Here is a 25603-nt window from a genome sequence, read left to right as displayed (position 1 = left end):
CACACACGTGTCCTGAGTTGCACTTTAATTACTGTCACTTTATAACTGTCTGCTACCTAAATAACTGCTATGTGCATAGAACACTATCTTATAGTATGTTATGTTTACGTTTTTAGAAACTGTCATCTTTTTGCACTGCACTGTGTCTGTGTCTATTGTCCTGTTCATTGTCAGAAATTTGTTGTACTGTCCCGTACTTTTTTGCACATGTTTGCACGTGCACTTTATATAGGTATATATAGGTATTTTATATAGGTATTTTATTTCGTTGTGTAGTCTCATGTGGTCCTGTGTTGGTCCTTTGTTGTTTTTATGTAGCACCATGGTCCTGGAGGAACGTTGTCTCGTTTTGCTGTGTACTGTACTAACTGTATATGGTTGAAACGACAATAAAAACCACTTGACTTGACTTGACTTGACACACACATATGCGCGCACACACACACACACACACACACGCACTCAAACACACACTCACTCTCTCACACACACACACACACACTCACTATCACACACACACACACACACACACACACTGGTTTAGTGATTGTTGTGTTTTAAGTGTTTTTTCTCTTCTTGTGTTCAGATGTCTGTGATCTCACACTGGATTCAAACACAGCACACACTGAACTCATTCTGTCTGAGGGGAACAGGAAGGTGACACGTGTGAGAAAGCGTCATTCATATCCTGATCATCCAGAGAGATTTGATGTGTGTCAGGTTCTGTGTAGAGAGAGTCTGACTGGACGCTGTTACTGGGAGACTCAATGGAGTGGAGATGCTGATATATCATTGTCATATAAAAAAATCAGCAGGAAAGGAGGGAGTCTTGACTGTTGGTTTGGACTCAATGTAAACTCCTGGAGTCTGTTCTGCTCTGATAACAGATTCAGTGTCTGGCACAATAATAACAGAACTGTCATACTTCCCCCTTCACACGACTGTAAGAGAGTAGGAGTGTATGTGGACTGTCCGGCCGGCACTCTGTCCTTCTACAGCGTCTCTGACACGCACACACTCACACACTTACACACACTCATCACCACATTCACTCGACCCCTCTATGCTGGATTTAGAGTTTATCCTGATTCCTCAGTGTGTGTGTGTGAAATGGATCATCAGAGACACACACACACAACTGGATGAGTGAAATATACTCACTGTATCTCACATCAACACAACTCCAAACTCTTTCTAGAAATCATTTCATCAATGAAACTGATTGAATTCAATACAATGACAGTACTTTGTGTCTCACTGTGATGTGATTGAACTTATTTACTATCAGATTCAATAATAATAAAAATAATGATTTTAAAATCCCAAATACTTCAAATGAATAAATGAGTCTATATATGAACTCTTTATTAAACACACGGCACATTCAGATACTCATTGTTTTATTTATACTAAATAAACATTTACAAATACAGAATTCTTGTGATTTTTCTACAGTATATAAATCTTAATACTTAACAGACAATTCTAGAAAAAACAGCTTCACACTTTTACATTCATAAATGGATTTATAAGAACTAATTACAGGATCATTTAAAGTTGGTGTAAATTTGACAGATTTGAAGAGTTCACTCATTGATAAAAGTCAAATGCTGTCATCATACACACACCCTCATGTTGTTCTGAACCTTACACATTTTTATTCTGTGAAACACAAAAGGAAATATACGGCAGAACATTAGAGACTGACATTCTCAGTCACCATTTACTTTCATTGCATCTTTCTTTTCAATTGAAGTGATTGACTGAAATTCAATATTGCAAAAGCTTCTGTTGTGTTTAACAGAATAATAACATACAGGTGTGAAACATACGGAGCCCGTAAGAGGACAGAGAGGAGAACTTTCCCCACCTGATCAGTAGTGGTTCTAGGGGGGCAATGCCCCCCCTGTCAACAAGCTTGGCCCCCTTCTGGCCCCTCTAAATTTGGAATGGTACCACACCAAACAATTTTAGGTGCAATGTGCAGTTTGTCCTGTGGGTGGCAGTAATGGAAATAAAGTTATTTATTGTGCCATAACTTTTATGTCGAGAGGAAACCGTATGCAGAGATCACGCACTTCAGAGAGGAGCTGCACATCTTTTCCCAAAAAAGATACAGGTAACAAAAATATTTAATTTCAGTCATGTTCACATATTGAGAAATAATATTAAACCACCAATTGTCCGCTGTTGCTTATATTAGTCTTTTTAAAACTACATATGAAGCAATCATGACTATGAAATTTAGCAAAGATCAGCAGCTACCAGAGAACAGATGTAACGCCTTAAAGAAATTACATTTTCAGTCAGGCTCTTATAACAATGTCATATTTAACTTGTATTTTCCGTTTTGAAAATGTAAGCCTACATTAATTGTTTGTCTGTTTAGAAGGTGATGTGAAGCAGACGAAAGTGTGAGGATAAAATCTGGCAAGTATTTTATTCATTCTGAAGGATTTGTCAATCACTCAATGAATGAGATGTTAGAATTTAGATTTAACCCTCTGGGGTCGACGCACGCGCCGGCTTCATTTATCCTCATAACAGCGAAAACAACTTAAAATTCTCCGTCACTTTGTGCACACGGATAAGTGTAAGACATCATTACAGACTATAAAGGTTCTACTTTTATTTGTGTACACTCACAATAACAACAAAACCTTTTGCTTTTGTAAAATAAAGCAAAAAATAAAAAGGGTGAGCTTTCAGCAGTCTCCGTGAGCATCTTTCTGAAGAGATGTCTAAAGCTTCAAATCTCTATTTTTAATTTAAAAATATATTTGTCTCAGGTGTGCGGGTTATTTCACTGACTTAAATCTTTTTTTTTTTTAAACATGCATAAACGTTATTTTCTCAGAAATACAAACCTGTACACACATGTTGCTCAAATATTATTGTACCCCAGTTTGTGTTGAATACAGTGTTATCAGACTTTAGCCATTAATGTGTATTTAAGCAACTGGAAAAAGCACAAATGTCAAAGTCAAAACTTCTCCAGGGCCCAAAACACTGTCAGACCCCAGCAATAACCTGACCAAAATTGAAAATGTACTTGTTATTTTCTAACTCTAATGTCGTGTCAGCTAATGATTTTCTGTCATCCGTGTTCAAACAAAATAATAAAATCACAGTAAAAGGAATCAATATGACTTATTCTACACTGTATATTGATTATTTGTAAGTTTTTTTTGAGCCTGACAGTCCATCACAGTCAGAATCACTATTTCCTTTCATTATATATATATATATATATATATATGTGTGTTTCCTTTCATTGTATCTACAGAAAGTCAAATGGGTTTTAAACGGCTTGTAAATAATGATAGGATTTTTGAGTGAGCTTCTCTTTTCATTTAGACTTTCATCCTTTTCCCCTTTGTACTTAAAATGAAGAGAAAAAACCCAAAGGACATAATGTCCTTCTTTAATAAGAAAAAGAAAAATAGTGGTCAGTCAAGACTGAAGAGAGAAGATGCTTGTGGAAAAGAGTCAGAAATACATGAAAGCTTTAGAGAAAGAAGAAAGTCTAGAAGAACAGAGATCAGCAAGGTATTTTAGTTGTGGAGAGAGTCAGCAGGTCTGGAGGCAGAGAGCAGACAGACAGCAACCTGGAGACTTCTAGAGCAAGAAGAGAAAAGAGATGACGCTGCCGAGTGCGACTTTGAGGCAGAGTGTGAGCAAGATGAGTCCTGTGCATCTACAAGCACTTCATCTGAACCGTCAGGTTTGTCAAGGAGCTTAAATTGTCAGTCGCTATAGGCCAGTTGTCTATAGACATGTTTAGGCTGATTGAGATGAGAATTCTCAGCTTTAGCTCTTTTTGTTTTTCCAAAAACGTTTATGTTTTAATCATTGGAGCTTGACTTATACCTATGGAATGCTAAATAATTATTCACTGTGACTCATCTTACACAGATATCTCCAAGAGTAGAGATCATCCACCTGTGCAGCCACTCTTAACAACATATCCAAAGACACTGATGGGGGACAGGAAGAGGAGCTTCAAAGCAGAATGGTACAAGATTCATCCCTGGCTTGAGTACTGCAGAATATTAGACTCTGCATATTGTTACGCCTGTCGACATTTTAGCCCTCCCAACAGCCCAGTGTCAGTTTTTGAGAGTGGTTTTAAAAACTGGAAGAAGGCAACCTACAAGGAAGGGGGATTTGCAATTCATGCAAGATCAGAGTGCCACAAGCAAGCCATGGTTGCATTTAAAGACTATGAGACAGACGTGAAAAACAACAGAACTTTGCTAAATGCCTTAAAGAACATGACAAGCAGATTAAAGAAAATCTGGAGTATTTGAAAACAATAGCTGAAGTACTTCTACTAACTGCCACACAGAACATTGCTCGAAGAGGACACAATGAGTCGGCAGGGTCAGACAACAGGGGTAACTTCATAGCAATCTTGGAAACAATTGCCAAACATGACAAAACTGAAAAAAAGGTTTCATTCTATCCATAATGCAAAGCAATTCAGAATGAGGTTTTGAGTTGTTTGGCAGACATGGTTAGAACACAAATAATAGGAGCTTCTCCACTCTAAAACTGGTCAAGACACATCTGAGATCTACTACGGCAGATGAGAGAGTTAGCAACTTGGGTGTTTTGAGTATTGAATCCAAATTGAATCTTGAAGAATTTGTTGATGTGTTTGCAAGGAACCACAGAAATTGCAGAATATAGCTTTTATAAATAAAAGCTAAAAGCCAAGATTATCAAACACATTTCCAGATGACTGCCTAATTTGATTTTTGGATGTGTTTGGTTTGTTATATACGTTTGTGTCATATAAGTGTCTAGATGTGTTCGATTTGTCATATAGATTTGTCAGATGCTGAAAAGTGGCTATGTGCTTAGATGCTAAAAATTTGATAACACAATACAAAATTACTTGTGAAATAAATGAACATGAAATATTCATTTGATTTTAAATTGTTTTATTAGCTTACTTCTAGAGATTGCAGTAAAAAATGACTTGAAATAATCCTGAAAGTAGGTTAAAATGCATGTTAAAAGTGTACAAGTGGCTCCTGCCTGGCCCCCCCCCCAGTTACTGTGGTCTAGAACCGCCCCTGCTTCTCCTCAAAGGTTTTAATTTTAGTGGGGAGTATTTTATCTTCTGGTAGAGGCAATTACATAAATGTTTCATGTATATCGAGTGCTTCTTCATAACACTTAATGAACAAAGCGAGCTGAGTATTGTTGGTTAGTTTTTGCAGTGCGTTTTTCTTGACAAGTTTGTATGTAAAAGCACATTCCTTTAGAAGTCAATTTGATTGACCGCTTTGATTCCGGCCTCTCCACATCAGTCATTTGGTTGCAAACTTACAGCCTAATCGTTGATAATATCAGTGAATGTTCACAAGCGGGCAACAAGGTTAGCAAAGATGGCGATCTTTATCGAAACAACTTTGTTTTATAGCACAAATCCTCTTCATCCACACAAGCGCACACAGCACTGGCTTTATCCTTTTATGAATGTAGGCCACCCGGTGCGGTGATAATTCAACAAGCGCACAGCCAATTAAAGCAGTCCAAGTTTTAAGTTCACGTAACTCTTCATGAAACCGTTTTCCTATTCGGCGTTTCTAGCAGTACATACCAACTAAAGATTTCTTAGCTCGGGCCAGGCCTCTGTCTCATGCCAGCAGATAATCCACAAATGGTAAATAAAACAATCCATGCTGATTTTCCATCGGGTATCCCAATAATAGCAGTGTTTAAGTATAAGTTTTATAACAAAAATCTCCTTTTTTCAGTAGTTTTTAAATACATTCATAATTATATTCTATTATTCAAAATAGTACAAATAGAAAAGCTGTAAAAACTGTTCATCTGTGCTTTGTCTTCAGAATCTGTGTATAAATGAAAGATCAAGTGTGTTTGTGAATGAATGTTTTTCCTCTTGCTCCCCTGAAACACAAATATATGTTGTATTGTGCTCGTGTTTTGTTGTTCAAAGCATAAAATAATAATAATAAAAACACAAAAGCTATTTTCTCCTCATCCTTTGAAAGTCAGCTCACTTAAATCACGTGAGTGTGTAAAATCTGTTGTGACTTTAAGACACTGTTGAATAGTAAATCTTCACTTCTGTTCAGAGCACTGTTGTGTCTCGACCGGTTCTTTCCTCACAAGAGACAAACTGATGAATTGAAATGATCATTTCTTCTGAAATTAATGTTGTCTGCATTTGGAAGTACATCAGCACATTGATGACATTAAAGGGAATAAATATAGACTAAAAGCAGCAAAACTTGAATTAGATTTGACAGAGAAAATAAACTGCTGTGAATAAATCAAAATCAGACTGATCATGATGAGAGTGATCTCACTCTAACTGTTCAATTTATGAAGATATTTGCATTATAAAATAAAGAGTTGTAAAGTTAAAACGATGAATTACAGAGAGGAGGATGAGATCAACTGAAGAACATGAGACATCATTTCCATTTGTACTACAAAGATTTATAGTTCAAGTTGAAATGACAAAGCAAGAATTGTGTGCTGAAATCACACTAGCTGGTATATATATTTACTTGTGTACATTCATTTACAGCTTGAAATCTTTCGAGCTGTCTCTGTTCAGTATTATTAACACACACACACAAAAGGTTTCTTACACACTTGATTTGGAGTGCACATACTGAGTAAAACAGTATAATAATAATAATAATGGAGATCATCTCTCTGTCCAGTTGTGAGGAAATAATCCACTGAAGATGATTCATGATACTGTTACAGAAACATCTCGATCATGTTTTCTCGTGGAGAAATGCTTCAATACAGTCGCAGCAGACGCGTCTCAAATGTTTCGATTTCACTCAATGAAGTTCCGTCTTCATATTTCATAAATGTAATATATGACATATATGTCCCTATATCGCAAGTGACGCCGTCATATATGCTAAATATAAGACAATATATCACATATATACATATCTCCAGATATATGTTGACACAAGTTTATAACATATATAAATTGTCCGTGTTAAATGAGTATATTGACATATATTAATATGATGTATATGATTATTATTTATATAATATTGTATGTTATGACCATATATTTCACCAATATGTTTAATTTATTTATGCAAATGTATTTAAACAATATATTTTACATGCTTATGGTTTCCTTAATTCATTCCTTGTTTTTCTTATTTGAACAGTTTGAACTTTTCACAAGTCTACACAATCCACATTTCATTTCATTTCTATCCCATTTTAGAATTAGCACAATGTTTAATTAGTATTTTACCTTATCTGGCTCATAAAAACAAAACAAATACTACACAAACTTTATTATCAATAACCATATATCAATATCATCCATTTCTATATGTAAGAAAATACATACATACACATTAATACATGCACTACATATGCAGATGCATACAGAATAATACACAGTTAATATATGTCTCCAAACACAAAAATACCCCCAAAAATATCTGGGGACCTCAAATATAATTTAAACACATTTCTGGGTTCTCCACTGGCATTAAAATAAAATAAACTTTGGTGCTTTCAACAAAACTTGGCAGAGCTGCAAAAACTGACGTCACTGATTTCAGACATGAAAACAAATGAAACAGTTACTTCATAATAATTAAGAAAAGTCATAATATCATCACATCTGTGCTGTTCCAAAGGCATGTACAAACATTTGTGTTCGAGTCATATAGAGGTTTATGGTAATACATAACCCCATAATATCGGGAAGCCAAATGATGCAGTGGGCCTTTACAAATCACTTTCTATTGTGTAATACAGTATCACAATAATGTCTACAGTTGCTATACTTGTATCAGACACAACCCCAGACTGCTGATCAGCTTCTATACCGCTGCACAAAAGCATCATGACGTATTGCTGTGTGGTATTCCGGCTGCACTGCTGCACACAAAACTGTATATGCAGAGGATTGTGAAGATGAAAGTATTGTCAGCACCCCTCTCAAATCTGTGTGACATCTATTCAGACATGTTCTCACATGGGCCACAAACATCCAGCAGGATCACTCACATCCTGCAAACCCCTTTTTGTCACCCTCCGCTCCCCAGGAACACAGATTAATCGGTTACGGAACAGCTTTTCCCCCAGAGCTGTGGACAGGCTGCAGAAGCCATAGCTACTTCTATCAATCCAGCTTCCCTCACACACATGTACACACATACACGTATCACAAACACACACATAATATACATATATTACATGTATGTAGATAATGCTGTAACTGCAGGGTTTAATGTAATAACATAATCTGTGCAATAATGATTTTTAATGTATTGTAATGTAACGCATTTTAAAGTATTTGTTATGTGCTGTACATTGGATTGCTTCCACAGAATTTCGAACATTTGCAATGAAAATAAAGACCAAACCTATATAATCATTTTCATCAAATTACTTATTTCATAATTTTGTAGGGTTCAAATATTATTATTATTTTTTTAATTATTTGACATTACTGTGACCTAAACCAAGACTTACATAATGAACATAGTATGCTTAATTCTTACTGATTATTGAATAGTTTTTATAATACAGAATGATAGAAACACTTTCAGTCTGTATTTCAGGCCATGCATTTAGCACGCGTTCCACCTCAATACGTTACGTCATTGGCTAATGCCTATCTTTATTAGGCGCGCCAAAATTCAAACGCAATCAAAAGACCGCCAAATTACGCGCGTTCAGGATAGAGACCAACGGATGAAGAATGTTCGCCCTTGTCGAGTGGAAAGAAGAAACGGATAATGAAAGTTGGAGCATTGTTCCAACATCACACATAAAACATTCAATATTAATGATTTCTTAGACGGACTTGATGACAGATCTGTATATTTAATTGGTGGAGAGGTGGATTGAAGAATCTAAAGGCGGATGGCCTTTGTACGAGGCAACGGTGCATAAAGTTGCAGGTAAATTCATTTCTGAACTTTTATTATAATTCACACATTGATTGCACAGAGAATAAATCATTGAAATAATCGCTGAACTGCATGAGCTGTTTATAAGATACTGATCAGGTGCGTTTCCCGAAAGCATCGTTAGCCAACTATGGTCGCAAGTTCCGTCGTTACTAACATAGTCCAACGATTTGGTGTTTCCCGAAACCATAGTTCAAACGAACATTCGCAAACTGCATCGCAAACTTTTGTGGTTGGTGTCGACAGCTCTTGACCTGTGGTTAGAAGCATAGTTCCTTGTTAGTTTGTTGTGTCGACGTCATTGATTTCGCAGCAGCTGGGATGTGTTCTATTCAGACCTATCGACCCTATAGCCTATTTCTTTCGAAGCTTTCACCATCCACTTTAAGTGATTTGGATGACTTAAAGTCGAGGTGCTCAGGTTTTACACAATTTGCTTTCTTTATTGCAAATTATTTGAAACGATATAATAGCGTGACGATCGCAATTATTCTCCCTTCGAAGTGCACTCCGAAAGGATTATTTTTGCCGGTTGGGACGCAGGCTTGGTTTCGTTTGTGCGAAGAAACGGTGAGTGTGCAAGTGAGTAGCTTTGTTAAATTCCCAAAGACAAATTGTCATAACAATATTTTACAAAAATTATTTTAGGGGGTTACCCTTAAATATTAAATTGTATCTGTAGCCTACACATATACGCAACATATGCAGTGCTTAACGCTAAGGAAAGGTAGGCTAATTTACATACGTTAACATAGGCTATTTAAAATATTACACACTCAAACCACAGTATTTTTTATATATAGTCAATGAATGAAGAAACATTTTATAAATAAGCAGTTTTGTGTAGTAGAATATAATATTCTCATGGCGTTATAAGAAACAAATACATATTTATTGTTTGCAAAAGTATTTAAGTGAAGTCTGCTGGGGGGAAACATAGGCAAATAAACAGCATTATTTATTAACACAAGTTATGTCAGATTAAATGAAACAAATAATAGAAAACACAGTATCCAAACTGTAAAATATTAGCCTACCATCCAAACATATTCTGAATTAAAAGTTCTCTGACTTCTGCTCCTGCAGGATGCATTCTGCCTTGATGTGGGTTCAAAGGATCATCATCATCATCAGAAACAGCATCTTCCTCACCATCGGCTCCAACGGCACCAACTTCCTCCTCAGGAAGCTGGACATTTTCCCTGACTGCAATGTTGTGGAGAATTGCAGTAACCACAATATCAGAACAGCTTTTGGTGGGGTTTAGCTTTAGGCCACCACTGGACTTGCTGATGCAGCGAAAACGTTGTTTCCACAGTCCTATAGTCCTCTCCACTATAGAGCGTGTCCTTCCATGGGCCTGATTAAACCTTTCCTCTGCAATGGTGGCTGGATGCTGCACAGGTGTCAAGAGGTAGGGGCTGAAGAGGATATCCACTGTCTCCCAGCAGCCAGCTATCACCAAAGCCACCTTCTTCAGCCATCTGGCAAATTGCAGAATTGGCCCATGCAAAAGAGTCATGTGTGCTTCCAGGCCATTTTGCCACAATGTCAGTGAACATTCCCTGGTGATCACACACTACTTGAACATTAATGGCTGGATAGCCCTTCCTGCAAATGTACAAGGGCTCATTTACCTTAGGGCTTAATACTGGGATTAGGGTGCCATCAATGATGCCAATCACTCTGGGGATGTTGTCAATATCATAGAATTGTTGATTGGCCAGCTGTATTTCCTCAGGAGTTTTGGGGAAAACCAGGATGCTCTTCATCAGCTGTAACAGCAAAGGTGTTACTGTTGTCACAGTTTTGCTGGCTGAAGACTTGCTGAGCCCCAGGCCATCACCCACCACCTCCATAAAACTTCTAACAGCAAAATAACGCAGTGTAGCTAACAACTGCACCTCTGGACTTAAGGCGTAGTTTCTTCTTGTTGCCCTCTGAAGGTGTGGTTTCACTATCTGAAATAATTCAAGAATCTTGGTCCTTGGAAGATGGAATTTTCTTAAAATTGCATCATCAGATAGTGAGTCAAGAGGGGTAAAATTTGTCCTTATGTGGGCATTTATATAAACTGATTGACTTCTCAGCGCCTTCTGTGCTCCAGCTGTAAGAATCTTTGTAAAGCTGCCATTGTTGAGCACTTGAAACACACAAGTGTAACTTTTATTAGGAGAGGCATTAGTACACCTGCTTTTGATGCACCAGAGTTAATAGAAACACCTTAGCTAATAATCATTCTAAATTAATTTAATTACTACAATTCATTATTACCATCTTTGATTTGTTATAGTAATATGGTACAACATTAATATATTGTATATGTTGATTTGGTTTAAAATAGGCTGTTGTCTTTCTGTTATTTCATATTTTTCATTCTTCTCTTAAGAATGGTCTAAGTACTTAAGAGTGTTTTGTGTTATGTTTGGCTTATATTGTCTTTGATGATATTAATGTTGTGAATTAACAAAATTTTCATTTACTTTATGGTTTATTTATGTGATGGTAGCTTACCACTTCAAAATAAAAGTTACATTCCATATGTTTCATTATCAGGCTTGGTCACATTATTCAGGTATTTAATAAAGGATGACATGGCATGGGAAACATGCTTCAGCTTCACTCAGTAATGCCTGCATTTTTATGTGGCATTAATATACTACTTTGAGTCAGGTTACAATAGTATGCTCTTTAACTCATATTAAACTGAATGCCCAGTGTATTAGAAAAGCACTTGAAATACATATTACAAAAGAGTATATTTGGCCATAACATTTTTTATTTATTTGTATTTCAGTTCAACTGCTGAAGGGTTTTAACTTCATCACTGAAAAATAAATTGAATGCCATGCACCACACAGCTTCACCAGAGCTCCATTTGCCAGAACCAGTCTGTTTCCACCTCCCACGACAAGGACGAGGGGTTGGATTTTGGGAGGCATGAAGGCCAACAATGTAGGCAAAAAAAAAAAAGAGGGTTACATCTGTGGATCTGAAAAAGAAAAAAGATGACATGGCTGTCAGCCACACATGATTTGACTTTCCATACTGAGTAAATAACACAATTTTCACTTACTGTCGGTTGGTAGAAACATGGTTAAAGAGGGCTTGCTGGCTTGTTGTTGCAGGAGTTCCAATTTAGCCCTCCTATAGGCCATAACCTCCTGATGATGTTGGCCTTGCTGCTCCTTCAGGGCTCTCAGTTCTCTCCTGATTCCCTGGAGTTCAGATAATTTCTTCTTCTCCGACTGAAGCATGCTTCTCACTGCAGCCACAACGTCCCCTGTTTCTCCTTTGGTGGGAGATTAATGGCTGGTTTTCTGGAATGCCAGAACGACGTTGCCCAGCACATGAGGAGGCCTCAGACTGAGGGGAGTCAGGAGAAGGGAGCAATAGCCCAAGACCAGGACTCATTGCTGATGTTACAGGGGCAGGTTGAAGGGGTTCTGATGTTACAGGGGCAGGTTGAAGGGGGCCTGATGTTAGAGGGGCAGGTTGAAGGGGTTCTGATGTTACAGGGGCAGGTTGAAGGGGGCCTGATGTTAGAGGGGCAGGTTGAAGGGGTTCTGATGTTACAGGGGCAGGTTGAAGGGGTTCTGATGTTACAGGGGCAGGTTGAAGGGGGCCTGATGTTAGAGGGGCAGGTTGAAGGGGTTCTGATGTTACAGGGGCAGGTTGAAGGGGGCCTGATGTTAGAGGGGCAGGTTGAAGGGGTTCTGATGTTACAGGGGCAGGTTGAAGGGGGCCTGATGTTCCAGGGCCAGGGTGGAAGGGGCCTGATGTTCCAGGGCTCAACTTTGAATTCAAAGGCCTGGTTGACGCATATGCATCTATGCCTCCAGGGATCCCTTCCAATGCCTCAGGCCCCAGGATGGCCAAAACTTTCTCTTCCTCTGCAGTCAGAGGAGGAACGGAGTTGATACCCCCACCAGTCTTTTTTGCTTCCCTTCTACGTGCTGCAGCCCTCCGTTTTGTCACACTTGTTGCGAAGTCCGTCCACTTTTTTCTAACTTCTTCTGGGCTGCGCTCATAACAGCCAGCAGCATTTATTTTTTGGGTGATTTCTGCCCAGGATTTTTTTTTATCAGCATTTGTAACACAATTTTTCAGCTTTGAAAATAGCTGGATTTTATTATTCTCCACCTCCTCCAAAAGAATTGTAACTTCATTTTTTGAAAATTGTGGTTTTCGCGTCATTTTCAGACAGGTCAGAACACATAGCTGTATGGCAAGGGGACTTAAATAGGTAGGCTAATGATCTTAAGCAAAATATGCAACAGGTGTCCATAATATAACAATCACAGTGTTTTTAAAACCCATCATTTATTTTCATTTTAATTGTGCTGATCTATCAATATTCAATAAGAAATTAATAAATATGAAATTGTGAAATTAATAGTTATAGATTTTGGGATCAGAGAAGACAACATTGTGTTTATATATGTATATATTTTATTGTGCAAAGCAAGAATGTTGAGTTGTTAACGTAATTACTCCACATCGTCACTAAGAAAGCGCAGTCGAAAAGAGAAAATAACCAAATTTACAGCAGGTGGCGATATGTGCTCATAGCACCAGTCCGCCATTAGATCGAAGAAGAAGAACGTCATAACGACAGCTCCAACCAATGTGGTTCAAACCATGGATCTGCGACACAGGTACCATGGTTTCGGGAAACAGTAGTGACTAGCTAGTTGATTTCTTTAAAGATGCATCGTACTATGGTAGTTAAACCAGCGAGTTGCATCGTTGTACGGGAAACGCACCCCAGGGAGCGTCATCCAACATACCCTTTAAGAGCAGGTGCGCATGTTGCATGGCGGATTGAAAAAGAATTATATTTATTCTGTTTAAATCTTTTCAACCTAATTTTCCGTTTGTATTTTTTTTTATCAATTACTGTTTGATATTGATTTTTCATTTTGACAAATGTAAATAAAGAAATGTCACAAATAAATACTTTCGGATGTTTTGGACTCTTCTCTCTGAATCACGAATATATGCATGGTTATATTTTTTAATGTAGTCGAATATTAGACCGAGATGGATGTATTCCCCAGCATGTCGGACTAGACCTGATGTAACTGCATGTATAGCCGAACTTATGGCAGATTGTGAAATGCCTCCAATGGAGCTAAGGGGGTGCTGGAACGACCCAGATGCATAGAAATGCAATGCCGCTGTAACTCTCACTGCAACGGGGCAGGCATACGGACAGGGTGCATCAGTCCCCAGCTCAGTCTGTCACAGCCTGGCGGGTCAGGCGTTACGCATACATTCCTCCTCACTGAGGGAGAGATAGGTCTGTCTGGGCCGGTAGACCCTCTCCCTCCGGCGTCTAATTCTCTGTCCCAAGACATAGCCTACTCCATCTCACTGTGTAATAGAAAAAAATATGAGAAAGCTCAACTTAACTGGTAAGTTAAAGAGTAAGGTTTTTAATGTACTTCCATTATGGTAAAGGTGATTTCGCAGTCTTCAGATTCTTGATGGACAAACTAATTTGTTAGATGTCCTTATATAGCTACATATGTGTCTTGCCACTATTGGGCAAACAGGTCTGGCCTGAGTTTCCCGAAACCTTCTTAACGCTACGTCGTTCTGAAGTTACACCTTAAGCTGTACCTTATCGTTAATACGTGTTTCCCGAAACGTTCTCAGTTAAGTATACCTTCTGTAAGTCATACGTTCGGAAGGTTGGTCTGGAGCACTCTTAGCTATACCTTATCACTGTTGGCAGTTCACTCCGCTAGTAAAAAAACTGCACCACTGCAAAAAGCTTCTTTACATCTTAGTCTATACGAATATTATTTTAAATTGAATACACCGAGTGTTCAATTAGGCTAATTCAAGTGTTTTCATGCAAATAATAAAATTGTCATCACACTGATTGTTGTTAGCTTTTTAATTATATTATCCAAAGGTACATCAGCTGGCAAACCATTCGAAAGTAAAGGCTTATTCGTCTATTTAAAGAGAATGACTTTGGTGGGGAATTTGGTCAAACTATTGCAAGGATATAGCGAATAGTTGTGCTAAATCAAAGACGGCGCCGTCCGCGAAGCCATTTAGTGTATGTGCACTATTATATTCGCGAAAACTTTAGTCCCCTGGCTACCATGTCAGAAGATACAATTCAAAAGAAATTTCGCCTGCCACGACAGCAAATTCAGCAACTTTTAGATCTTATTAGTCCGGATGTGTCAAGACAAACTCGACGGAACCACCCCCTCAGCCCCGAAATTCAGCTGCTTGCGGCTCTCCGTTTTTATGCAGTGGGGAGTTTTCTGGAGGTGGTTGGGGATGGATATGGACTGAGTAAGACCTCGGTGTGGCGGTGCGTTCGTTCAGTCACAAACATCCTGCTCCGTCATGCCACAGATTATATCCGCATGCCTTCCGCCAGGCACGAAGTGATGGAGGCGCATCAAAGCTTCCATGCCATTGCCAGTATACCACAAATAATAGGGCTTGTCGACGGGACACTTATCCCCATAGCCAACCCATCAGCGCTCAACCAGGCCTTCATCTGTCGTAAGGGCTTCGCGGCCATCAATGTCCAGGTGGTGGTGGACCACAGGGGGATGTTTGCAGACGTGGTAGCAAAGTGGCCTGGTAGCGCACACGACAGCTTTGTATGGGCCAATTCAGTAGTGGGTTAGACGCATGACACGTTTGAGCACGAGGTTTTCGTTCGCGCACTCTTTCCGAAATTATATAAAATATCCAGGGTTTAATTTAGTTTGCAATTTGTAATTTTTTATTTTTTATAATATCCCATGAGTCCAAATAAATGCAATTTCCACTATTTCTTAAGTGCTTCTTTTAAAAAGAACACCGCTTTCTCACATAACGCAGTGAAGCAGCCCCTGCACGAGAGAATAATTGATTCTCGAGCCATCGATATCAACAAATTCAGCACCATCGCCACGGACAGCACCGGGTAACGTCAGCGGCTTCCTAAGGCATGGTTCGAGGAACACACCTAGAAATGGTATACCTTCAGTTAAGTTATACCTTAAGAGTCTTCGTAGCGCGCTAAGAGACAACGTTATCGGGAAACTCAGCCCTGGTGATAAACCACATTTTTTTTATTTTATTTTATAAATGATTTTAAACAATACTGTAATCTTTTGTATAAGTGTACAAATAAAACTTGTAATATTGTTTGCAAATTCAAAATTGATAAATAAATGGCATCTTATCCTTTGTTTATTTGTTTTGTTTTTTAATACTCTGGGATTATTATATTATTTGTTTAATTTTTCTGTATCTTATTATTTGAATAACTGTATTATTTGTACCTGAGATGGAAATTATACAATGTTGATTGTGTGGGATTTTCTCTTGATGTTTTTATGTTTTATGCAGTTTAAATAAATAAATAAAGAAACATTCAGCGATTATCGGCGATAACTCTTAAACGACTTTCTAAAATAGTATTTCTGTAAAACATGGAAATAATATTCTTCAAGCTTGTTTTCATTATTTTCACTCGATATTATGAGCATTTGTCTGCAAAATCTGTCGCAATGTGAGTTAAACCTTATTTTTGTAATATTCATTTGTTTTGTTAGAGACACTAAATCATCATCACTAGAGGAGGACAGTGCGCTACTTTCACGTTTTCCTATTTGAGAAAATAACAAACATTTTCTATTGAATGATATTGGTTTCGTGTCTTTATCTCCTTCAACAAAAAACTATAAGAAAAATAATGTTTATATTGCAAATGCAGTATGCATTCATAGTAACACTGTTTTGAACGCTATTATCCCCCCGACAACCCCAAAAAATGATCCTCTCCGTCTTAATAGCTCTTTTGGAAATAGAGAGGCAAGATGCAGGTAAATACACCTGGCAAGACTCTCCATTTTAGTTCCTCCCAAAAATAGATAAATCCCTTTGCATCCATACATCGAGTCTAAATTTGCATTCATTCCTTCTATTCCAGATGTTTTGTTTCTCCTTAACAGCTTCATCCTTGGAAATGTGCATAAATATTTCACATTGGATTTGATTGGGATATTAAATATTGCTTCAAGGGAGCATTCATGTATTGTGATAATTTCACTTTTATCAATATTAAGTTTTAAACCTGAAAATTTGGAAAGAATAATGAATTATTTCAATTGCTTTGTGAATCTGATCAAGAGTTTTTAAAAATAAAGTTGTGTCGTCCGCCAATTGACTAGTCACAATTTGATGTCCAAACACATTTAGTCTTTCGATATTTGAGTTTTTTATAAGGATGGCCAACATCTCTGTAGCCATAATAAATAATGAGCTGAGATGGGGCAGTCTTGTTTAACCCCTCTTTTCATGTGAAATCTAGGTGAAGAGCCTGTAAGGCATCTGAGCTATTGATATCTGTGTAGAACAACTGAATAATCTTACCAACATGTTCACCAAACCCATACATTTGTAAACATTTAAGAATAAAATAATGATCCAGCATCTCAAACGCTTTATAGAAATCTAAAAATAAAATAACCCCATCTTCTGTTTCTTTGTTAAACTCTAGCAAGTCTAAAACCAGTGGAATATTATTATGTATAGATCGGCCTCTAATAAATCCAGTTTGTGTCTCCCCAATAACTTTAGATAAACCAAGTCTCAAGTGATTGTTAAATATATGGGTTCATAGTTTATAGTCATTATTTAACAAAGTTATAGGTCATAAATTGTCCAACAGTCTAGGGTCCTTCCCCGGTTTGGGAATAAGTGTGATTAATCTTGTCTCATTGAGGTAGAACCGAATTATTAGATATTTCCTGAACAGTTGCAAAAAGAAATTCCCTTAATAAACCCCAAAAATGACGATACAAATGTGACATAAAACCATCTGGACCAGGTGATTTATCTGATGACAAACACATGACCGCAGAATCAAGCTCTTCTATTGTGAACTCTGCATCACGTCATTTTCAATTGTTCATCTATTTCAGGGACAAATTCACCAATTTCTTCAAAAAGGGAATTCGGATCTAAAATGAATGAAGAGGACGAGTACAGGTTCTGAGAAAAGATGGCGATTTCTTTTGCTATTAATGTTGCATCAGAACATTCGACACCATTAATGATTCAAGTTTTAATAATGTTTTTTTCCTGATGCTTTTTCTCCAGCCTACAAAAATAAGCTGAATTTTTCCCCTTTTTCCATCATTTATCTCTTGATCTAATGTGTGCCCCTCTGGCCTTTCTCATATACATTGAATCTAATTGTGATTGCAGAGATAATAATCGTGCTGTATCATTCTCTGTCAAACTGAATGTGTTAGAACATTCATTTATTTCTTTAATGAGAGATCTCTTCTAAAATATAACATCTATTTAGTTGTTTACTGTAAGAAATAGATAGTTGACGAAGTTTGTATTTAAAGAATTCCCATTGACCTACCCAGGAAACAAGACTATTATCTCTAATAATATTTGAAACAGAGTTTCAGAAGAGATCTCAACAATGTCTTATAGAAATATGATTATTAATTTGGGGGGTTCACCATATAATCGGATATCACGATATTTTAAATGCGATGATCATTAAAATATTTTTTACATATCACCCAGTGCTAATGCGGTTTAGAACAACATGAGGGTGAGAAAATGATGACAGATTTGTAATTTTGGCTCAACTATCCCTGTAAGAGCATGAAACACCTGCTGCACCTTTAAATGTTGTTTGTCTCTTTCAGACTCCTCCTCCTCAGGTGACAGGTGAAAGTGAAACTATTAAAACGTCTCGGGTTACATGTGTAACCCTTGTTCCCTGAAAAAAGCGGAACGAGATGCTGCGCTGCTAAGCGCTACAGGGAACAACCCTAGTTGTGACCGAGCTGAATAATGTGTGTAACACGTCAATGAACATTGACTGGAATTTATAGCCTCGGCTGATGTAATCATTAGATGCACCTGTGGCCAGGCTATAAATGGATGCGTCACCAGGTCTCGTCAGATACTTCTTTTTGAAGAGCAGTCCTGGGACGTCCCAGTGCGGCAAAGCAGCGCAGCATCTCGTTCCGCTTTTTTCAGGGAACAAGGGTTACACATGTAACCAGAGACATTCCCTTTACAAAAAGCTTCACTATGATGCTGCGCTGCTAAGCGCTACGAGGAACGCAATACCCACGCCGCCGCACTTGGGGCTGTCCGGACCCCTACGGTTGTGCAGTGTACAAAAACACGAGAGGTCTCAGACATGACCTTGAGATGTCGACTCAAGGGCATAAGAGCCCGGAGTAGCATAAACATCTAAACCATTCAATTTTGATGAATGTGTGCGGAGAGGACCAGCCTGCCGCATCACAAACTTGTTTAGGCATGGGCTGAGATGTCTACTCAAGGACATAAGAGCCCGGAGTAGCAAAGCATCTAACCCATAAAGTTCGATGAATGTGTGCGAAGAGAACCCTATCGCAACACAAACTTGTCATAAAAACTGATGAATGTGAGCGGAGAGGACCAGCCTGCCGCATCACAAACTTGTTTAGGCATGGGCTGAGATGTCGTCTCAAGGACATAAGAGTCCGGAGTAGCAAAGCATCTAACCCATAAAGTTTGATGAATGTGTGCAAAGAGAACCCTATCGCAACACAAACTTGTCATAAAAACTGATGAATGTGAGCGGAGAGGACCAGCCTGCCGCATCACAAACTTGTTCAGGCATGAGCTGAGATGTCGACTCAAGGGCATAAGAGCCCGGAGTGGCAGAACATCCAAACTACAAAAATCTAATGAATGTGTGCGGAGAGGACAACCTGCCGCATCACAAACTTGCTGCAGAGGGAGACCTCTAGCCAAGGTTTTAGAGGAGGAGAGCCCTCTGGAAGAGTGCGCCCTAAAACCTACTAGCGAAGCTTGACCGCGCGCCTCGTAGGCCCGGGCAATATTGAGGATGCCTCTTTGAGGGCACCCCGACCACCAAGCCATGGCAAACCGCAGTGGCCACATAGAACCTGGCAGTGGCGAGGCAAGTGCCCGCTGACAGTTCTTTCTACAGAAAATCCAGAACTGAAGCAAACTGGCAGTTAGCTGGTTCTGTAATAAGAACTTTAGTAGAAGGAAACGCATGCAGGCGCATTTGTGCTATGAATGCGTTACTATGATCAGCCCCTCCCGAGGGGGGGGGGGGGGGGGTTTGCTGGGCGACTCGGGGAGAAGTAGAGGAGACATTGCGCTATCAACAGAGGCAAAGAGGTCCTCTTCTGCCCTTTAAAATCTACCCTGATCAGTTCCAAGTGGAGGGAGCCCTAGCACTTGAAATGGTCTTGATAACCTCAAGAGAAAACCCTGTGAACCTCATTTGGTACCCTTAGGCGCCAGACATGAATGGTTTCACAATTCGGGCCAAGGATGAGAAGGTCCTCCCTGTTCGGAATCGCCCAAGGCGAGCCATCGAGGAGAGGAATTAACTCCGAGAAACATATCCTGTTCGGCCAGCGCAGCTCCATTAATAGGAGGCAAGACCCTTGCTGGTGAACATTGCCAAGACTCCCGGGAGCAGAGAAACCGGGGAAAGAAACGCATACAGACGCATTCTGGGTCATGTATGTGTCTTAACGTCCAGACCCAAGGGGGCTGAGTGATTTCAGGGAGAACTACAGGAGACATTGCGCTATTCATAGAGGCGAAGAGGTCCTCTTCTGCCCTAAGATCTCACCCAAACTTGTTCCAAGTGGAAAAAGCCCGGCATTTAAAAAGGTCTCGATAACCTCAGGAGAGAGCCCTGTGTCCCTCAGTTGGTACCCTTAGGGGCCAAACATGAAAGATTCCACAATTTGGGGCAGGGATGAAATATTGCCCTGTGCCTGAGATAGAAGATCCTTCCTGTTCGGAATCGCCCAAGGCGAGCTGTTGAGGGAAGAGTTTAGCTCAGAGAACCAAGTCCTGTTCAGCCAGCGCGGTGCTATCAGTAAGAGGCAAAAACACTTGCTGGCGAACTCTGGGCAACTACTACTTAGGGTGGAGTTCTTAACTCCCCCGTTGGTATTTTCTGTCTGGACTGTAAATCTGCTCCTATATACGGGCATCCAGGGATATACCTGACCTGAGTGACAGGAGCTTGCCCTGGGCCCTAAGGAGAACCCAACGTGTCAGAAATACAGCTGACAAGAACGTGGGTCTCCTTGATGATTTATGTAAGAGGCTACCGCTGTATTGTCCACACGCACCAAGACATGGCAGCCTCAGGAGGAGGTATTTCAGGGCCAGAAATACAGCCATCAACCCGAGACAGTGACTGTGACAACCGAGCTGACGACTCTCCTATCCCCTTAAGCTGGACGACCACTTAAGGCCGCTACCCCGCCCGTCAGGGAGGCGTCTGTCGTTAGCAGCCTGCGACAACAAGACGCACCTAGAGAGAGACCCAAGGCAGAAAACCGGGGTCTGAACCACATAGAAAGGGAACGAAGCCTGAGGCGCGTAACCCTTTTTAGCCTAGGGGTTTCGGCCCTTGGAAGAAATCCCCTGGCTTTTGGCCACAACAAAAACTGTCTCATGAGCAGAAGGTCCAGAGGGATCACCGTGGACGCGGTCGCCCTGAGACCTGGAAATCGTTGATACTGATAACAGTGCAAACTTGACCTAGCTTGACTTTGCTCAGGGTGATCTGAATGGACTCAATCCTAGCGGGAGACAGTTGTGCCCGCATTGTGATTGAACTCCATACGATGCCCCGATAGACAGTGTTCTGAGTGGGAGAGAGGACGCTTTTCTTGGCGTTGAGCCTCAACCCCAGAGAAACAGATGAGCTAAGACGATGTACCTGTGCTGAACTGCCAGTTCCTGGAACTGCGCTAGGATCAGCCAGTCGTCTACATAATTCAGAATGCATATGCCCCGGAGTCACAAGGAGCCAGCACTACATCATGCATTGTGCGGGTAAAAAGGGCTAGGCTGAGAGAAAGAACCTGACCCTGGAAGACTTCGCCCCCGGAAGCGAACCTCAGGAACTTTCCATGTTGTGGCAGAACTTCTAAATGAAGTATAGAAGTGCGTCATAAGATCGATGGTGACCAGCCAAACGAGTTGTAGGGCTTGAGACACGACCGTCTTGACAGGCATCATCTTGGACTTGAACACCCACGGGTAGTTCAAGCTTTAAGATCTAAGCCAGATGCCACCCCTCACCCTCCATTGGAAACAGGAAGTATTTAGTGTAATAACCTAACTCTCTCTCTGGAAGGGGAACACATACCATGGCCCCTTTAACCAGAAGATTGAGGTTTTTTTTTTTTACATAAAAAGAAATCCGGTTTACGGTAGTGAGAACACGCCGTAGAAACACGGAAAAGTGGCGAGTGAATTAAATCCTGATGTCCTTATAAGACCCACAGAAAAGAATATATCCGGCAGAAGGTTCCACGCTGCCAGGATCTCTGAGATGGGTATTATATTTGAACACTTCCTGTTGAGGGGTTGTCGAGTGTTTCGCGTCCTGAATAAAATGCAGGAACAGCGAAAACACCCAATTTTGACGGAAGCCTCTGCAACCCGAAACACCAAGAGGTGGCGGAAATGGAGGGGCTTTGAGGGGGTACCGAGATGGGTGAAGTGAAGCACGCGCCCCGTCCCGAGGGGAGCTACCCCCTAATCTAGGCGCAAGACCGTCAGGGTTTTCTCTTCCTAGAAATTATAGTCCTGAGGTCTTGCTTCGGGGCTGGCGAGGGAGGCGAGACTGTCCCCAATCCCTGGGAGGAGGAGCACGACTCGCCATGCTTTGCTTTTGAGCCTCCCTTCAGACAGGACCGAGGTGGGTCTGAGGCTTGCTCGTCAAGCGCAGAACCCACACTCAGGTCGTCCAGGAGGTCAGCCTGGTACGCCTGTAAAACAGCATAGTGTGCAGAGCAGCACCAGCCTGACCTGCTGCTTGATAAGCCCTTCCCACTAAAGTGGAGGTTGTCCTACAAGGCTTTGAGGGGAGAGAGGGCTTCTTAAGTGACGATGCCGAGCCCGGTGAGAGATAGCCCGCAAGCGTCTCTTCGTCCAGCGGCATTACTGAATACCCCCGTGCCTCAGCACCCACGATAGTCGAATATAATGACGTCGAGGGTATGTGAACACGGGAAGAAAATATATGTTATATATATATATACTGTATATATATATATATATATATATATATATATATATATATATATATATATATATTTAGGTGTTCCTCCATGAGCGAAAAAAAGCTCTTCGTGGAGGTTATCAAAGAAGGGAAGGGACCCATGAGGCGTTCCCTTTCTTAGACTGGAAGATAAAATCTATCCCCTAATTTGGAGGGTTTGGGGTCTCTTTTTCGCGTGGCCAGTCCAATCTGGCAACCGCTTGAGTAACAACATCGAGCAATTCCTCCGTAGATTTTTTATCGCGGACGGAAATCTTGGAGGCGGGAAGAGAATCGCGATCCTTCTCATGATCCGAAGAAGCGTCAGAACGCGCTTCGAGATCGTGTGAAGGACCAGCTGGGTTTGGGGAGAGAGCGAGAGAAAGGGATCAACCCGTCTCTTGCTCCTCAGCCAAATCCATGAAAGAGCCCCACGAACGATCTTTTTTTTTTTTTTTTGTGAGTGCTGACTCCCGGAAGCAAGCGAGGCGAGCGCGAAGCACTCTGCCTGTTAAAGCAAATCGCAGTGCTCGCAACCACCCTGCTGCAACGCGAGAGCAGCATGCTCTTACCCCCAAACAAACAGAGTAAAAACTGATGTGTGTCCTCTTCAGCTATAGAGCGAGAAGTGGGGAACACGCACCGCTTGCGGCCTTCAGTCATTCTCTCTTTTTTTCTTTTCTTTTTTTTTTTGAAATATATATATAATATTTTCTAAACAGAAGAGAAAAGAGAACAACGTTCACTGCACACTGCCTAACTGATGCTAACTCCTAACAGAGGAAAGAAAGTTTTGACAGGGTTTGTAAAACACACAGACACAGAATCACTCTGAAAAAAGAGTTTCTGACAACACCTGGTGACGTATCCATTTATAGCCTGGCCACAGGTGCATCTAATGATTACATCAGCCGAGGCTATAAATTCCGGTCAATGTTCATTGACGTGTTACACACATTATTCAGCTCGGTCACAACTAGGGTTGTTCCCTGCAGCATCATAGTGAAGCTTTTTGTAAAGGGAACAGGATCCATTTTGTGACAAGAGCAGGAAATTACACGACGAGAGAAAAAGTTTGACAGTTTTTGTTCCACTCAATCGTCTGAAACAATCAATAAATTCATTGTGAAGTATTTTGTAGGTGATATCCTAGTCAGTAAAGAGGAAGTGAACGTCAACAGTTCTTGACAGGTGAGTACTGAACTGCTGCTAAACAAACCAAAACTCACAAGACAACAATAATACACCTTTCAAACTACTAGTTTAATCTGCCGTTATTTACTGGCACAAACAATTATTTTTTTAGATGATTTCAGAGATTTTTTTGTCATCTATTTCAGGTTTTCTAGTATTGTGATTCTTGGTTTTTTTAATATTCATATTGATGATGTCTCTGATAAATTTGCTCTTAACTTTATGAATATCACTGAATCTGTTAATCTTACTCAACATGTTTCTGAACACACTCATATAAAAGGGAATATTCTAGATCTTGTCTTTATCTTTGGTTTACATATTAACTCTTTATCTGAGGACCTTTGAGTCTCTGATCATAATCTTATTTTATTTGACTTGCCCTTTAATCTAAACTCATCATGTGGTAGTCAGGCGAAGTTACAGTTTATGGCTAAGGTTTTGGAAAAAGTGTTTGCTAATCAAATAACAGCTGTTTTGATGCCTATAATGTATTTGAGAAATGTCAGTCTGGCTGCCATCGGTTGCACTCGACTGAAACTGCTCTCCTTAGAGTTTCAGATGATTTGTTAATGCAAGCTGATGCAGGTAAATGTTTTGTACTGATTCTTTTAGATCTTGCAGCTGCTTTTGACTCTGTCGATCACTGTATATTAGTGGAAAGGCTTAGAAAAGGTGTTGGTGTCTCTGGAACAGCCTTGAGGTGGTTCTCATCATCAGCATCTGTGTCCTGTGGTGTTCCCCAGGGCTCTGTTTCGGCCTTTTTGCACTATATTTGTTGTCTTTAGGGCAATTAAGAAGTATATTTCCGGGAGTATGTTATCACTGTTATGCAGATGATATTCACTATATTTATTTTAAGCCTTATGAAATTACTAAATTGTCTATTATTATAAATTGCATAAACTCTATAAAAGATTGGATGTCTGAAAACAACTTGCAGTTAAATGCAGAAAAAACAGAAGTTCTTGTCTCTGCTCCTGCTGGTGTTCTCCCAAAGGTGATGGAAACTCTTGGTCCTTTATCTCATTTTGTTAAGCCTTCGAAATTTGGGTGTTTATATGGGACAGACCTTGAGTCTTAATCAGCATGTAAATTCTCTTGTTGTTTTTGTCAGTAGAGAAATATTGCTAAACTAAGGCCAATTGTGTCCACAGTAGAAATGGAGATGATTATACATGCGTTCATTTCCTCTCGTCTTGATTATTGCAATTCTCTTTTTACTTGTCTTAATGCTGCATCCTTGAAACAATTACAAGTGCTTCAAAGTCATCAAAGAGATCACATGTAACACCAATTGAATTTCTTTACATTGGCTCCCAGTAAAATCTTGTGATGGTGTTTAGAGCATTGCATTGTCAAGCTCCTG

General features: G+C 39.9%; 1 protein-coding gene across 4 annotated transcripts in view; it reads left to right on the top strand.

Annotated features, from left to right (window-relative positions):
- Positions 1 to 25603, top strand: part of LOC127650635 (NACHT, LRR and PYD domains-containing protein 3-like) — a 106026-nt gene that overhangs the window by 49918 nt on the left and 30505 nt on the right. The window contains exon 9 of one of the 4 annotated variants that reach the window (XM_052136198.1): positions 587 to 1497. The exons of the other annotated variants lie outside the window; for them this stretch is intronic. Within the exon in view, the coding sequence (XP_051992158.1) occupies positions 587 to 1146 (560 nt within the window). The 3' untranslated portion in view covers positions 1147 to 1497. Of the gene's footprint in view, positions 1 to 586; positions 1498 to 25603 lie in introns of those variants that run through there. 4 annotated transcript variants of the gene reach the window in all.

This window comes from Xyrauchen texanus, chromosome 10, assembly GCF_025860055.1.
Source record: "Xyrauchen texanus isolate HMW12.3.18 chromosome 10, RBS_HiC_50CHRs, whole genome shotgun sequence".
In the NCBI taxonomy this organism is placed as follows: Eukaryota; Metazoa; Chordata; class Actinopteri; order Cypriniformes; family Catostomidae; genus Xyrauchen; species Xyrauchen texanus.
Note: the sequence above shows the minus strand (reverse complement) of the source record. Positions and strands in the feature narration are given on the sequence as shown.